The 16,749-nt window shown below is 47.0% G+C and overlaps 1 protein-coding gene across 1 annotated transcript in view; it reads right to left on the bottom strand.

Moving 5' to 3' along the window:
* Positions 1-16,749, bottom strand: part of LOC119966526 (receptor-type tyrosine-protein phosphatase N2-like) — a 983,927-nt gene that overhangs the window by 496,565 nt on the left and 470,613 nt on the right. Inside the window, exons 9-10 of the mRNA XM_038798374.1 lie at positions 13,764-14,122; positions 328-414 (exon numbers count right to left, since the gene is read on the bottom strand). Of these exons, the coding sequence (XP_038654302.1) occupies positions 328-414; positions 13,764-14,122 (446 nt within the window). The remainder of the gene's footprint in view (positions 1-327; positions 415-13,763; positions 14,123-16,749) is intronic.

Below are 16,749 nucleotides of genomic sequence, written 5' to 3'. Positions count from 1 at the left end.
CTAGAATACCCCACTTTTCAGGGGGTGGAGAATACAAAAACCGTGCCGCTCCTGATATTGGCGTGAAAATAGATTCTCCGCCCCGTCACTTAATGCGATTTCGACGTCGGGGAGCGGAGAATCCAGGCCAGGAAATATGCCAGAGTGGCAACCTATTAGACGAAATCCATTTTATAGGCCAAACAAGTTTTTTTTCAGGTCGTTTTTAGCTTCTTAGGAGGCTTTCTCGTCTTCATACTGCTTCTACATTCACATCACTCAAATATCTTGCAGAAGCGTTTATACTACACACAACCTCCACAATAATGTAAGGGATAGAATGCATACCTGACATCTTCAAAGACATTAATCTGCAGCTTCAGAAGATGTGCCAAATCTTCCATTAATTCCAGGCCTTTCTCCACACTCAGGGGGCTGTTGAGATGGAAAAATGCAGCATCAGTCATAGAGTTCATTAATAGCTGTTGAGCTAAAGGTCCCAACTGGGCCTTCACCTTTGACCAGGAGAGACTGCAAGCAGCAACACATTATATTCCTGTCACACCGCACTGTTAATGGCAAGAGAATTGGGATCAGGTGGCGTGTAAGGTATGATGAATCACCCAAATTTTCCACCAATCAAACAATTAGGTGTAAGTGGAATAGTTATAAGAGGCAAAATACATCCAACAGTCTGTGTTTATTAAAAACTAAAAATCTTTGGAGTTGGGCTTACCAATAATTTAATTTTAACATCATTTGTAGGACTTTGCCCCATTTGAAATGTTATTTCTATAAACTAAGATTTTGCAAAGGTTATTGCTCTGATTTATCCTGTTGTTTTACCTCAGTATTTTATTATTTTAAAACCAGCCCCTCTTCTAATACCTCCCCTTAATCTACCATGATCATGTCCATATAAATTAGTTTATATAGGGTGGTGGTTTGCTCAGGATGTTTATCATGCAGGAGAAGGAGGTTTGAGGTTTTCAAATGTTAATATTCCATTATCCCTTGCTATCACAAGGCTGAAAGGAAAAAGGAATACAAGAAAAACTGATACAAAAGCCTTTGCTAACCAGCACAATGCATCTTGCACAACACATCTCAAACTTAAATTTTCCATAAGTGCCAATGTGGCTAAGAGCATTTAACTTTCATTAAGGCCAAAAATATGAATATTACGCTTCACGTGATGTAAATGCTGTATTGATGTATTCAGTCAGACTTTAAAATATCCATTTTATTATCACCAAGAATATCCGAAAAAAGCAACTGTGAACCTTCCAAGGCTAAATGTTATTTGGTAAGAAATGAAATGAAAATGAAAATCGCTTATTGTCACGAGTAGGCTTCAATGAAGTTACTGTGAAAAGCCCCTAGTCGCCACATTCCGGCGCCTGTCCGGGGAGGCTGGTACGGGAATCGAACCGTGCTGCTGGCCTGCTTTAAAAGCCAGCAACTTAGCCCAGTGAGCTAAACCAGCCCCAGAACAAGTTGTTGTTAACAATCTGCCAAAGAAAGGAAATGGGTTTACAAGCTGACATGCATAATGCCTTAGTCTAAAAAATTACTGCACAGTGAAAGGCAGTTTGGAACTAGTTTCAATAAATGCACTTACATATCAGTGCTCGAGTGGAAAATAATTCACCGGTAATTGTCACTTTTCTGCTTACTTACCATGCTGTCCTCACAGTGTTGGAATGGAACTTATTATAACAACTCCCATTGTAATTCATTCTTTTGTAGGACTTCAAGTCTGCCCCTTGCCAGCCCATTAATAAGCTCTTAACTGCCAGTTACTTGGAGGCATGCAGGTTTCTGACTCGCCCTTTGAAAAGTGCAGCATGTCACCAATGTGTTGGAAGGCCAAGAGTACTATTCTCAAGCAGCCCCCATGCCTGACCTCGCCTCCGCAAGTGTTTGAAAATCCAGCCCCTTGGCATTCTCCTGGACATCTCTTCAACCTCGTGAATATTGTTCATGGCAAACCTTGGTCATGCAAAGAGCTCGTCCACTAAAAGGGCAGTACAATTTACAATGTGTGGCTGGTGAAATGATAAAATATAGCAGAAGCTTTATGTGGCTCACGACTTGTGTAATGGTAAAGCATTTAAGTTCATGTCAGTCATTTAGAAATCAGAAGGTTTTAGCAAAAGGAAAGAAGCATGTCATACAATAGCAACTAACAATATTCTCAATTTTACAGTGACCAAAAATAAGTTCCAGGTGTGTTGAACATCTCCAGTAATAAGCAAACAGGGGCTTCACCAGATGTCGAACAAAAACATTTCAAGAATGTTAATAGCATCGACAAGCGTTTTTAAAAAATAATAATCATAATAATCTTTATTATTGTCACAAGTAGGCTTACATTAACACTGCAATGAAGTTACTGTGAAAAGCCCCCAGTCGCCACATTCCGGCCTGTTTGGGTAGATACATAGAACATACAGTGCAGAAGGAGGCCATTCGGCCCATCGAGTCTGCACCAACCCACCCATTGAAGCTGGTTTAGCTCACCAGGCTAAAATCGCTGGCTTTTAAAGCAGACCAAGCAGGCCAGCAGCACGGTTTGATTCCCATACCAGCCTCCCCGGACAGGCGCCGGAATGTGGCGACTAGGGGCTTTTCACAGTAACTTCATTGAAGCCTACTTGTGACAATAAGCGATTTTCATTTCATTTTTCATTTCATAAGCCCTCACTTCCACCCTATCCCCAGAACCCCTCCTGATCTTTTTGGACACTAAGGGCAATTTAGCATAGCCAATCCACCTAACCTGCATGTCTTTGGACTGTGGGAGGAAACCTGACCAACCGGAGGAAACCCACGCAGACACGGGGAGAACGTGCAGACTCTGCACAGTGACCCAGCGGGGAATCAAACCTGGGACCCTGGCGCTGTGAAGCCACAGTGCTAACCACATGTGCTACCATGCTGCCCTAAACACAGAGGGAGAATTCAGAATGTCCAATTCACCTAACAAGCGCATCTTTCAGGACTTGTGGAGGAAACTGGAGCAGGCACGGGGAGTACGTGAAGACGCTGCACAGACCCAAGCGGCAATCGAACCTGGGACCCTGACATTGTGAAGCTACAGTGTTAACTAGTGTGCTACTGTGCCATCGTAGGTATTAGTTAAAGGTCCTCTCTACCCTTCTATTGTTGCTTACCAGATAGACAAGTACAGCAACACAATTAACAATAGGTTCAGTGCCTGGCTTGTGCTGAGTTACCTGATTTTATCTAGGCCAGTTGTACAGCTTTTACAGTTATTCTTCACATTCACAACGGAGGAATGAAAATAACCAAGGTTAGCTGCTCCCAGCCATTATTTTTTTAATTTTAAATTTAGAAATTTAGAGTACCAATTATTTTTTTCCAATTAAGGGGCAATTTAGCAAGGCTGGGAAGGAACCACGCCAAACCTTCCAACCCCAACCTGATTGATTATGTACCCCGGTGATCCACACCATATTTAGTGGTAGGATAGGCCTGGATGTCACGCAGTCTGCCGTCCTACCTGAGTGTCATATTGAAAAGACTCCCAACATTACGGCAGCACGGTAGCATGGTGGTTAGCATAAATGCTTCACAGCTCCAGGGTCCCAGGTTCGATTCCCGGCTGGGTCACTGTCTGTGCGGAGTCTGCACATCCTCCCCGTGTGTGCGTGGGTTTCCTCCGGGTGCTCCGGTTTCCTCCCATAGTCCAAAGATGTGCGGGTTAGGTGGATTGGCCAGGCTAAATTGCACTTAGTGTCCTAAAAAATAAGCTTAATGGGGGTTGTTGGGTTACTGGGATAGGTATACGTGGGCTTGAGTAGGGTGATCATTGCTCGGCACAACATTGAGGGCCGAAGGGCCTGTTCTGTGCTGTACTGTTCTAATTCTAATTACTGACCACTCTTGAAGGGAGAAGGTGGATCTCATGAAAATAAAGATCGATCTCTGAGAGCTCTCTGAGGCCGGAAGATGGACCTCCTGAGAATGAAGATAGATCTCCAGGAACATTCAGGTGGTTGGAAGATGGACCATCTCCAGGAAACCAAATCTGGAAGGTCCGCTTGCAGATGCTCCCCCACCCAACAACTGCTGTGATGTTCCGGGGTCCAGGGTTGCAGGTGGCCACCATCCTGATCCTGATCTCTGGATGCAGCCTAAGGAATCATTCAGGTGAGTACCACCATCTGCACACCACGTTGTTCTGAACATGTTTCACACCGGCATCATGGAGAATCTAGCGGGGGGGGGGGGGGGGGGGGCTGTTACAGGGATTTGTAGCGACAATAAGTGTTAGTGAACTGTGGGATGAAGGCGCAAGTTTAAAACAAAAATTTGGCATGGTTATAGCCTCAATAGATTTTGCCCAAGGTAAATCTGAAAGCTCAGCCAAAACATGCCAACAGGCTCAACTTTCCAAAGAATTAAACAAATCCAATTCTGGTCACCACATGTTAGGAATCATAGAATCCCCACTGCGCCGAAAAAGGCCATTTAGCCCATTTAGCGGGGAGTCTGCACGTTCCCCGTGTCTGCGTGGGTTTCCTTCGGGTACTCCAGTTTCCTCTCACAAGTACTGAAAGACGTGCTTGTTCGGTGAACTTGTCATTCATCTTTGGAGTGTGGGAGGAAACCAGAGCACCCGGAGGAAACCCACACAGACACGGGGAGAAAGTGCAAACTCCGCACAGACTGTGACCCAAGGCCGAAATTGAGCCCAGGTTCCTGGCTCTGTGAGGCAGCAATGCTAACCACTATTCCACCTTGCTGCCCAGTGCCATCATGAAGTGAGGGTGCCGAGAATATTGAGCAGAGTGGTTCCCAGGTTGAGGGATTTTAATTACAAGGTTAGGTTGGCAAGCTTTGGGATTGTTCACCTTGCAGCAGAGGAGATTAGGGAGGGATCTGATAGAGGTGTAGAAGATTATGTCATTGGGTTAAATAAGGTAGACAAAAAAATGCTGTTCTCACCAGCTAATGTACAGGCACTAGGAGACACAGATTTAAAGTTTTAGGCAAGAAATACCCAATGGGGGAGGGTAGGGTGGAAGGATGTAAGGAAGAACATTTTTACATAATAAATGGTAATAACCACTTTGGAATGGAGGAGGCCGTAGAGAGACTTAATTGAAGTGTACAGAATTATGAGGGGCCTAGATAAGACTGGATAGGAACACCCATTTTCCTTGATTGAGGGGTCCATAACAAGGGGCATCTTTAGGAAGAGGGGTATGTGATTTAAAGGGGACTCTTGTAGAAGGTTCTTTACCCAGAGGGCAGTGGAGATCTGGAACTCACTTCTTGAAAGGGCGGTAGAGGCAAAAGCACTCATCACATTGGATGTGCCCTTGAAGTGACATAACCTACAAGACTACAGACCCAGGGGTGGAAAGTGGGAGTTATGCTGCATGGCTGTTTGCTGACTTGAGGCACACAGATGGGCTGAATGCGCTTCCATCCTGTTACACGTCTATGATTCTACGATTTCTATACTCGCTGTCTACGAGAGTGGTGGAAACAAGGTCAATCAATAATTTCCAAAGTGAATTAGATGGGCACTTTACAGACACAAATGTGCAAGGAAATACGGTTAAAGTAATGGATTGGCAGCAACTGGATTGGTGTCTGGAGAGACGGCACGGACTCGATGGGCCAAATAGCCCTTCTCTTTACCGTAATGACTCTATTAAATAGCAGCTGAAGGCACTGCCACATTACCACTGAGGATATGTCCTATGGAACAGAGATACAGTTTTTATGTAGAAATAAAAAATTGAAAACTCAGAGTCATGGCGTAAGAGCAAGGATTAATTGGGTACCTTTTCCAAAGTGCTGGCACACACGGCAACCTGAGTGACCACCTTCTGTTCTGTATCATTCTATGATTCATTCAAACCTCGCCTCCCACATAGTGAGTGTGACCTATTGTTCTTCTCTGTGACAGCTGAGATCCATTTTGACTTTTACAGAATCAGCAATGGACTCATCAGACGACAAGCAGCTTGTCAGTCAGGTTTCATATGGCTGGAATAGACTGTGAGCACTAAGAACCATATTTGGCATTTTACCAATATTTCTGATTCACGGGGCTCCACATTTGTTCCTGGGTCCTGATCCCCCTGCAGGAATGAAATGAAGTTCGGGACCCGGAGAGCTGATGGAGGTGGGCAATCATGTGACAGCCTCATGGAGTCCCATCAAGTTAAAGGGTGGTGCCCAGGATGGGGCTGAATCAATACTTTAAAATGACCTAGAATCAGTTAGAGGCCTTGACTGATGCTGAATGGATTCTTACTAACCCAAAGCAATTCCCTTTTCCCAGTGTTGTGCTGCTCTGGGCACTGGATCAACTTCCACTGAAATCTCTCTGAAATCATCCTGATTCCTATTTGCCTTCTCGGCTGGTAAATTGCTCGTTGATTTCAAGTGGTGAAACTGATTCGTTTGAAATAACCTCTTGGATTGGCGGATAACCAGTGTTACTCTTCTCTTGGTCTTCAGAGATTGACGGATGGAGAGGAGAACTCTTCAGCAATCACCTCCGCTCCTTTCATGCCAAATCCAGTCGTAAGGCAACTGACAGTAGCTTGGAAATTGAAACAGGCCGCTTCATCAATTCAGTCCATTCCTCATTTACGGCAACCATGGAATTGCACTGTTCTGAACCAGGGTTTAGCAAACTACAAAGTGTATCCTGGAGTTCACCTGACCCACAACTTTTAATAGATTGTGGTATGGGGAGTATACGGCCCACTCTACACGTGTGGTACAGCAGAAATCGAAAGGTATTTTTTAAAGCAAAACAATGTTTATTCTATGAACTCAAGTTAACCTTTTTAAAACATACAGTGGACATCTTGGCAACCATCAATTCAAATATAACCCCCAAAGAATACAACACTAAGTAATCCTTAAGCTGTCCTTTTAACATCAATCAGACTTTAAAAAAAACCTTCAAACAGAAGCACATCAGGTTAAAGAACAAAGAACAAAGAACAAAGAAAATTACAGCACAGGAACAGGCCCTTCGGCCCTCCCAGCCTGCGCCGATCCAGATCCTTTATTTAAATCTGTCTCCTATTTTGCAAGGTCTACTTCCCTCTGTTCCCGCCCGTTCATATACCTGTCCAGATGCATCTTAAATGATGCTCTCGTGCCCGCCTCTACCACCTCCGCTGGTAAAGCGTTCCAGGCACCCACCACCCTCTGCGTAAAAAACTTTCCACGCACATCTCCCTTAAACTTTCCCCCTCTCACCTTGAAATCGTGACCCCTTGTAACTGACACCCCCACTCTTGGGAAAAGTTTGTTGCTATCCACCCTGTCCATACCTCTCATAATTTTGTAGACCTCAATCAGGTCCCCCCTCACCCTCTGTCTTTCCAACGAAAACAATCCTAATCTACTCAACCTTTCTTCATAGCTAGCACCCTCCATACCAGGCAACATCCTGGTGAACCTCCTCTGCACCCTCTCCAATGCATCCACATCCTTCTGGTAATGTGGCGACCAGAACTGCACGCAGTATTCCAAATGTGGCCGAACCAAAGTCCTATACAACTGTAACATGACCTGCCAACTCTTGTACTTAATACCCCTTCCGATGAAGGCAAGCATGCTGTATGTCTTCTTGACCACTCTATCCACCTACGTTGCCACCTTCAGGGTACAATGGACCTGAACTCCCAGATCTCTCTGTACATCAATTTTCCCCAAGACCCTTCCATTGACCATATAGTCCGCTCTTGAATTTGATCTTCCAAAATGCATCACCTCGCATTTGCCTGGATTGAACTCCATCTGCCATTTCTCTGCCCAACTCTCCAATCTATCTATATTTTGTTGTATTCTCTGACAGTCCTCCTCGCTATCTGCAATTCCACCAATCTTAGTATCATCTGCAAACTTGGTAATCAGACCACCTATACCTTCCTCTAGGTCATTTATGTAGATCAAAACCAACAGTGGTCCGAGCATGGATCCCTGTGGAACACCACTAGTCACCCTTCTCCATTTGAGACACTCCCTTCCACCACTACTCTCTGTCTCCTGTTGCCCAGCTAGTTCTTTATCCATCTAGCTAGTACACCCTGAACCCCATACGACTTCACTTTTTCCATCAACCTGCCATAGAAAACCTTATCAAACACCTTACTAAAGTCCATGTATATGACATCTACAGCCCTTCCCTCATCAATTAACTTTGTCACTTCCTCAAAGAATTCTATTAGGTTTGTAAGACATGACCTTCCCTGCACAAAACCATGCTGCCTATCACTGATAAGTCTATTTTCTTCCAGATGTGAATAGATCCTATCCCTCAGTATCTTCTCCAACAATTTGCCTACCACTGACGTCAAGCACACAGGTCTATAATTCCCTGGATTATCCCTGCTACCCTTCTTTTTTTTTTTTATAAATGTTTTTATTCAGTTTTCGTATTTTATATTGAACAAATTACAAATTGTTAGGAGAGAGAAAAAAAAAACCAACAAAAACAAACACGCAAAAATTAACACACATATTTACAGGTAAGCATCTTCGTAGTAGTAACTGCGCCCCCCCCCCCCCCCCTCCCCCCCTCAACATGTTTATTTAGCTTGGTTTTGGGCCTTAGCTAGCCATCGAACCCCCGTAACGAACCTGTAGCCCCCCCCCCCCTCCCGCTACCTTCCCCCGACTATTCTTCCTCTTGTACATTGGCCACAAATAGGTCCCGGAACAGTCGCATGAATGGCTCCCACGTTCTGTGGAAGCCGTCGTCCGACCCTCGGATGGCAAATTTGATTTTCTCCATTTGGAGAGATTCCGAGAGGTCGGACAGCCAGTCCGCAGCTCTGGGCGGTGCTGCTGACCGCCAGCCAAACAGGATTCTACGGCGGGCGATCAGGGAGGCAAAGGCAAGGGCATCCGCCCTCCTCCCCAGGAATAGATCTGGCTGTTCTGAAACCCCGAAGACCGCCACTATCGGGCATGGCTCCACCCTCACTCCCACCACTTTGGACATTACCTCGAAGAAGGCTGTCCAGTACTCCACGAGTCTGGGGCAGGACCAGAACATGTGGGCGTGGTTGGCCGGGCCTCTTTGGCACCGTTCACATCTGTCTTCCACCTCCGGGAAGAACCTACTCATACGGGTTCTTGTTAAGTGGGCTCTATGTACCACTTTTAGTTGCGTCAGGCTGAGCCTTGCGCACGTGGAGGTGGAGTTGACCCTATGCAGTGCTTCGCTCCAGAGTCCCCACCCGATCTCCATCCCCAGGTCGTCCTCCCATTTCCTCCTTGTTGCGTCCAGTACGGTGTCGTCCCTATCTACCAGTCGGTCATACATGTCACTACAGTTCCCTTTCTCTAGGATACTTGCGTCCAGTAGGTCTTCCAGTAGTGTCTGTCGTGGCGGTTGTGGGTACGTCCTTGTCTCCTTTCGTAGGAAGTTTTTGAGCTGCAGGTACCGTAGCTCGTTCCCCCCAGCTAGCTGAAATTTCTCTGTCAGTTCGTCCAGTGTTGCGATCCTGTCGTCCGCGTATAGGTCCCTGACTGTCAGTGTCCCCCCGTCCTGCCTCCACCTTTTGAAGGTGGCGTCGGTCAGTGCTGGTTTGAACCTATGGTTGTTGCAGATGGGAGCCCTGTTCGACATTTTGGTCAGGCCAAGTTGCTGCCGCAGTTGGTTCCAGGATTGGAGGGTGGCTGTCACCACTGGGCTGCTGGAGTGTTTTTTGGGTGGGGATGGGAGTGCTGCCGTGGCGAGGGCCCGGAGGGAGGTTCTCATGCAGGAGGCCTCCTCCGCACGCACCCACTCAGCTTCTGGCTCCTGGATCCATCCCCTTACTCGCTCGGCTGTTGCTGCCCAGTGGTAGAATTGTAGATTCGGGAGGGCTAACCCTCCCCTGGTTTTTGTTTTTTGTAAGACCTTCTTTGGGATCCTAGCATTTTTACCCCCCCATACGAACGCCATGATGAGTTTGTCCAGCGCTTTGAAAAAGGCCTTGGGGATGTAGATCGGAATGGATCTAAACAGGAAGAGGAACCTGGGCAGTACGTTCATTTTGATCGTCTGAACTCTCCCCGCGAGGGAGAGCGGGAGTGTGTTCCATCTTTGCAGGTCCTTTTTAACTTCCTCCGTCAGGCTGGTGAGGTTCCATTTGTGGATCCCTTTCCAGTCATGGGCTATTTGGATCCCCAGGTAGCGGAATTTATGTCGGGCTTGTTTGAACGGCAGCCCCTTTAGTGCTGCCCCCCCCCCCCCCCCTTGCGGGTGTAATGGGAAGATCTCACTTTTGCTCATGTTGAGTTTGTAGCCCGAGAAGGCTCCAAACTCTTTCAGGAGCGCGATGATTCCGTCCATGCTGCTTTGTGGGTCCGAGATATAGAGGAGCAGATCATCCGCATAGAGTGAGACTCTGTGCTCTCTACCTCCCCTTCGGATCCCCCTCCAATTTTTGCTGCCCTGAGCGCGATTGCTAGCGGTTCGATTGCTAGTGCGAACAGCAGCGGGGACAGTGGGCATCCTTGTCTGGTGCCCCTGTGCAGCTGGAAGTATTGGGAGTTGGTATTGTTGGTCTGTACACTCGCCATGGGAGCGTTGTACAGGAGCTTTACCCAAGCGGTGAACCCTGTTCCAAGCCCGAACCGCTCCAGTACCTCTATGAGGTATTTCCATTCGACTCTGTCGAAGGCCTTTTCTGCGTCCAGGGAGACGATCACCTCTTGTGTTCTCTCCCCGGAGGGGGTCATTATCACGTTCAGCAGGCGCCTGATGTTCGCGGTCAGCTGTCTACCTCCTGCTACCCTTCTTAAACAAAGGGACAACATGAGCAATTCTCCAGTCCTCCAGGACCTCACCCATGCTCAAGGATGCTGCAAAGATATCTGTTAAAGCCCCAGCTATTTCGACCCTCGCTTCCCTCATGAACCTGGGATAGATCCCATCCGGTCCTGGGGACTTGTCCACCTTAATGTCTTTTAGAATACCCAAAACTTCCCCCTTCCGTATAACAAATTGACCTAGAGTATTGAAACATCCATCCCTAGCCTCAACATCCGTCTTGTCCCTCTCCTTTGTGAATACCGATGCAAAGTACTCATTAAGAATCTCACCCATTTCCTCTGAGTCCATGCATAAATTCCCTCTTTTGTCTTTGATTGGGCCAATCCTTTCTCTAGTTACCCTCTTGCTCCTTACATACGAATAAAAGGCTTGGGATTTTCCTTAACCCTGTTAGCCAAAGATATTTCATGACCCCTTTTAGCCCTCTTTATTGCGCATTTGAGATTCGTCCTACTTTCCCGATATTCCTCCAAAGCTTCATCAGTTTTGAGTTGCCTCGATCCTATGTATGCTTCCTTTTTCATCTTAGCTAGTCTCACAATTTCACCCGTCATCCATGGTTCCCTAATTTTGTCATTTCTATCTTTCATTTTCACAGGAACATGTCTGTCCTGCACTCTAATCAACCTTTCCTTAAAAGACTCCCACATTTCAAATGTGGATTTACCCTTAAACAGCTGCTCCCAATCCACATTCCCTAGCTCCTGCTGAATTTTGTTATACACTGCCTTTCCCCAATTTAGCACTCTTCCTTTCGGACCACTCTTGTCCTTGTCCATGAGTATACTAAAACTTACGGAATTGTGATCGCTATTCCCAAAGTAATCACCGACTGAAACATCAACCACCTGGCCGGGATCATTACCCAATACCAGGTCCAGTATGGCCCCTTCCCGAGTTGGACTATTTACATACTGCTCTAAAAAACTCTCCTGGATGCTCCTTACAAACTCTGCTCCATCTACGCCTCCAACACTACACGAATCCCATTCAATGTTGGGGAAGTTAAAATCTCCCATCGCAACCACCCTATTGCTTCTACATTTTTCTATAATCTGTCTGCATATTTGTACCTCTACTTCATGCTCGCTTTTGGGAGGCCTGTAGTAAAGTCCCAACAATGTTACTGCACCCTTCCTATTTCTCAGCTCCACCCATATTGCCTCAGTGCTCGAATCCTCCATCGTGCCCTCCTTAATCACAGCTGTGATATCATCTCTGACGAGCAATGCAACTCCTCCACCCCTTCTACCTCCCTCTCTATCCCTCCTGAAGCATCTATACCCTGGGATATTCAGTTGCCAGTCCTGCCCTTCCCTCAACCAAGTCTCAGTAATATCAATAACATCATATTCCCAGGTACTGATCCAAGCCCTAAGTTCATCTGCCTTACCTGCTACACTTCTCGCATTAAAACAAATGCACCTCAGACCACCTGTCCCTTTGCGTTCATCATCTCTTCCCTGTCTACTCTTCTCCTGAGTCACAATGAGTTTATTATCTAGCACCTTACTGGCTTTAGTTGCTGCCTCTTTACTGACCTCTAACTTCCTAATCTGGTTCCCATCCCCCTGCCACATTAGTTTAAAACCTCCCCAACAGTGTTAGCAAAAGCACCCCCTAGGACATTGGTTCCAGTCCTGCCCAGGTGTAGACCATCCGGTTTGTAATGGTCCCACCGCCCCCAGAACCGGTTCCAATGTCCCACAAATCTGAACCCCTCCCTCCTGCACCATCTCTCAAGCCATGTATTCATTCTGACTATTCTTGAATTTCTACTCTGACTGTCCCGTGGCACTGGTAGCAATCCTGAGATTACTACCTTTGAGGTCCTACTTTTTAACTTATCTCCTAACTCCCTAAATTCTGATTGTAGGACCTCATCCCTTTTTCTACCTATATCGTTGGTGCCTATATGCACCATGACAACTGGCTGTTCTCCCTCCCCCTTCAGTATGTCCTGCAGCTGATCGGAGACATCCCTGACCCGAGCACCCGGGAGGCAACATACCATTCGGGAGTCTCGTTTTCGACCACAGAAACGCCTGTCTGCTCCCCTTACAATTGAATCCCCTATGACTATAGCTCTGCCAGTCTTTTTCCCACTCTTCTGTGCAGCAGAGCCAGTCACGGTGCCATGAGCCTGGCTACTACTGGCTTCCCCTGGTGAGTCATCTCCCCCCAACAGTATCCAAAACGGTATACCTGTTTTGGAGGGAGATGACCGCAGGGGACACCTGCACTGCCTTCCTGCTCTTTCTCTGCCTTTTGGTCACCCATTCCCTGTCTCCCTCACCAATCCTAATCTGCGATGTGACCAACTCACTAAACGTGCTATCCACGACCTCCTCAGCATCGTGGCTCCAGAGCCATCATGCGTTCTAACAGGAGCTGCAGCTGGACACACTTCCTGCACATGAAGGAGTCAGGGGCATCGGCTGCGTCCCTGAACTCCCACATTGCGCACGAGGAGCAGTTATTAGTTTTAAATCACCAAAGGATCGATTTACAGTCTTTAGGTTACAGAGAGAGAGACTAATATCCCTTCTGGCTGTGACTGCAGCTATCCAGCTCTGTAAACGAAACTAAAACACACCCTGCAGCAAACAGCCTAAAACAAAAGTAAAAAGCTGACGGACAGCCCAGCTCCACTCACTCTCTGACATCACTGCAGAAGTAAACACCCATTTCTTAAAGGTACTATCACTACAGATATTTATATACACACCCATTTATAAACACCCATTTCCTAAAGGTACTCTCACATGACAGTACCCCTGTATGATTCACCTTTATTGAGGCAGAAAGAGCAAGGAAAAGGAACCAGTGGACAAATCTAGAGGATCAAATGAGCATGTTTCTGCCAGATAGAGAATCTAACATTAGGCATTGAAATTCAATTCACATTCTCATTATGTTTGTCTGTTTTACAGACAATATCCTCAATACTTACTTTTTCTGGGTCACAATATAGCCGTACAGATTCGTTTTGGACGATGCTACATCCAGCTGCTGATCTCCCATCTGAGAGTTCTTCTTCTGAGGTTCCCTGAATGTCAGGCTCGCTTCAACCCATCGATTTGGTTCTTCCTCCGAGCCAAACATGACACCTTCAGACTTCCTGTTATTGCTCACTTCTCTGGTGATGGTGTTGCTTTTCACATTTTCGATCCCGACGTTCCCTTTAGTTGAGGAGCCAAAGGTTTTGACTCGGTTTTTGTGAGGGGCGCTGTATAAGGAGTCAAGGTCCAGAATATCATCAAGGCTTTTCTTGACTTCACTGCTCTCATCCTCTGCTTTGAACGGCTGGCTCTGTGAGAAGGATTGATCAATACAACGTTAAACCATGTGGAGCATTTTTAATTCCATTATCCATTGTTATTCAATTGAATAAACATAGCATTCACTTAAAATTCCAAGCAGTTGTGCCTGAAGTCAAACATCCTCAAAGTTATCAATCTTTGTTCAATTCGAACACCCCACTTCATTATAATATGCGGGGGTCAGAGAGCAGTGTAGCATTTAAGTTATTGGCTTCACATCCATTTATTCATGGCATCACCAAACTGCTTCTGAATAACCTCATTTACCTCCTAGACCACACTATAAAAGCAGTTTATTAGCACGGTAGCATGGTGGTTAGCATAAATGCTTCACAGCTCCAGGGTCCCAGGTTCGATTCCTGGCTGGGTCACTGCCAGTACGGAATCTGCACGTCCTCCCCGTGTGTACGTGGGTTTCCTCCGGGTGCTCCGGTTTCCTCCCACAGTCCAAAGATGTGCGGGTTAGGTGGATTGGCCATGCTAAATTGCCCGTAGCGTCCTAAAAAGTAAGGTTAAAGGGGGGGTTGTTGGGTTACGGGTATAGGGTGGATACGTGGGTTTGAGTAGGGTGATCATTGCTCGGCACAACATCGAGGGCCGAAGGGCCTGTTCTGTGCTGTACTGTTCTATGTTCTATAATAGAAAGCCTTCTCGCTCTCTCTTCTTAACAGTGATGAAGAACAGTAATAAAAGGAGCACCTACACAAAATAACCCAACAGTGAAAAATCTACCATTCTCAGAATAAGCACTATTTTCTTTACATCTTGGAATCAGCTGCAGTGACAACCCTGAATATAGAAAAGGGCAGAAGTGGTTATACTTTGGGCAAAATGTATTGCCCACCACCCCGATAGCTGGGATGTAGGCAGGGGAGGGTTGGTAGGGTGTTTTATTGGGTAGGAATACGCGGTGTAAAGACACCCCGCCCCGGTTAAGTTAGGGGTGGGAAAGTGAGGTCAGCCTTCTGTCATACCACCACCGCTGTTATTCTGCTGCTGGTGGCGAAAGGGGTTACAATCCATGGGTAGGCCGCCAGGTAGGCCATGGGGGCTTTCCTGTGGGCCTGGGAGGAGCTGGAGGGTTGGGGGGGTATCGGGCATGCTGTACCTCACATAGGGCTGGCCAATGGCAAGAGTCTCCCATCAACACTGCCCCCCCCCCCCCACCCCCCACCGTGACACCCAGCGTCATGATGGGGGCACGGTCGTTAAATTCAGTATCCCCCCCCCCCCCAACAGTCGGCAAGGTCCCTCCCCTGAATCATTGGCAAGGGCCTCCCCCCACCCACCGAATCACCAGCAAGGCTGCCGCCCTCCCCAAAGTGAGTGACACCTGCTAAAGGATACAAAATGCATCCTCCCTTCAGCACCCTCCTTTCTGCCCCCCTCTTCAGCCCCCCTCTTCAGCCCCCTCTTTCGGCCCCCCCCACTTTGATCGTGTCAACCTGGTGCTGTGGGCTCTGATTGGGGGGGGGGGGGGACAAAGGGGTGAGTACCCTCACTACACTTGCCTCCAGGGTCCTTCAGGGGAGGTGGGAGTCGTGGGGGCTTGGGCTGGGCTGGAGAGGCTTGGTTGGGGGTCTTTCCTGGGAGAGGATCATGTGGCAGATATTCCCTTTGTAGCTTTGAAAATCTTTCAATGGTCTTTCATCGTGTCAAGTTGTAAGTTAAAGTTTACCCTTTGATGTGTGGCAACCCTTTGATGCTTCACCCAGCATGTGACCTTCCAGGCAGCTCTTTCCAGGAAGCTGTTCAGCTTCGTTAAAAGAGACAGCCTCTTTGAAAGAACTGCAGTTATAAAGAACGCCTACTCAAAAGAGGACACTTCAGAGTTAATGGACCTGGGGAGCTATATAAACAAACAAGGCCATTCCCTCCTTTGAAATAGCCTGTAAATGTCAATCAAGAGGCTTGGAAAGGTAATGGACGGTGAAATTGAATGTAAACAATGACGTTTTTAGGCTTCTCAGAATCCGCAGAGACTTGAAAATAATAAAGGGGAATGGAATTTACTGTGAAAAGAAGTACTTCAAAGATTTCGAACACACCAATGGGAACATGTTCACATTCATCTGACATATCTCTGAACGTCACACACTGGGAGAGTCTTCAGAGGGTTACTATGCAGAGGGAAGACTTTCACCTTTTTCTGACAGATCTTTAAAGTTGACATGCTGGGAGAGACATCAAAGGATTCCTACAGCTCAGAGGGTTACATTACATTTTTAACTGCAACTTGGCACGCTGAAATACAGTTTAATCATTTTGAAAACTACAGAGGGAAGATCTGCCACACGACCACCATTCCGGGAAAGCCCTCCAACCGAGTCCCCCCCCCCCCCAACTCTGCAACCCCACATCCCCTGAAGGACACCCCCTGGCACCCTGGAGGTAAGTGTGGAAAGGGTACTCACCCACTTGCCCCCCCCCCCCCCCTCCCCTCATAACCCAAGGCACCAGGTCATCGCTTGTCAGGACCTGTACTAATTCATGCCTGCTTGACTCCTGGCTGGAGAGCACCCAGCAGGCCGGTGAATTAGGCTTCCTGCCCAATAACCACATTCAAATGAATGTAAATCCTAGTCACCATGTTGTCACCTGCTCGAGACGAGAACC

Source organism: Scyliorhinus canicula, chromosome 5, assembly GCF_902713615.1.
Source record: "Scyliorhinus canicula chromosome 5, sScyCan1.1, whole genome shotgun sequence".
NCBI lineage: Eukaryota > Metazoa > Chordata > Chondrichthyes > Carcharhiniformes > Scyliorhinidae > Scyliorhinus > Scyliorhinus canicula.
This window is presented reverse-complemented; position numbering and strand designations above follow the sequence as displayed.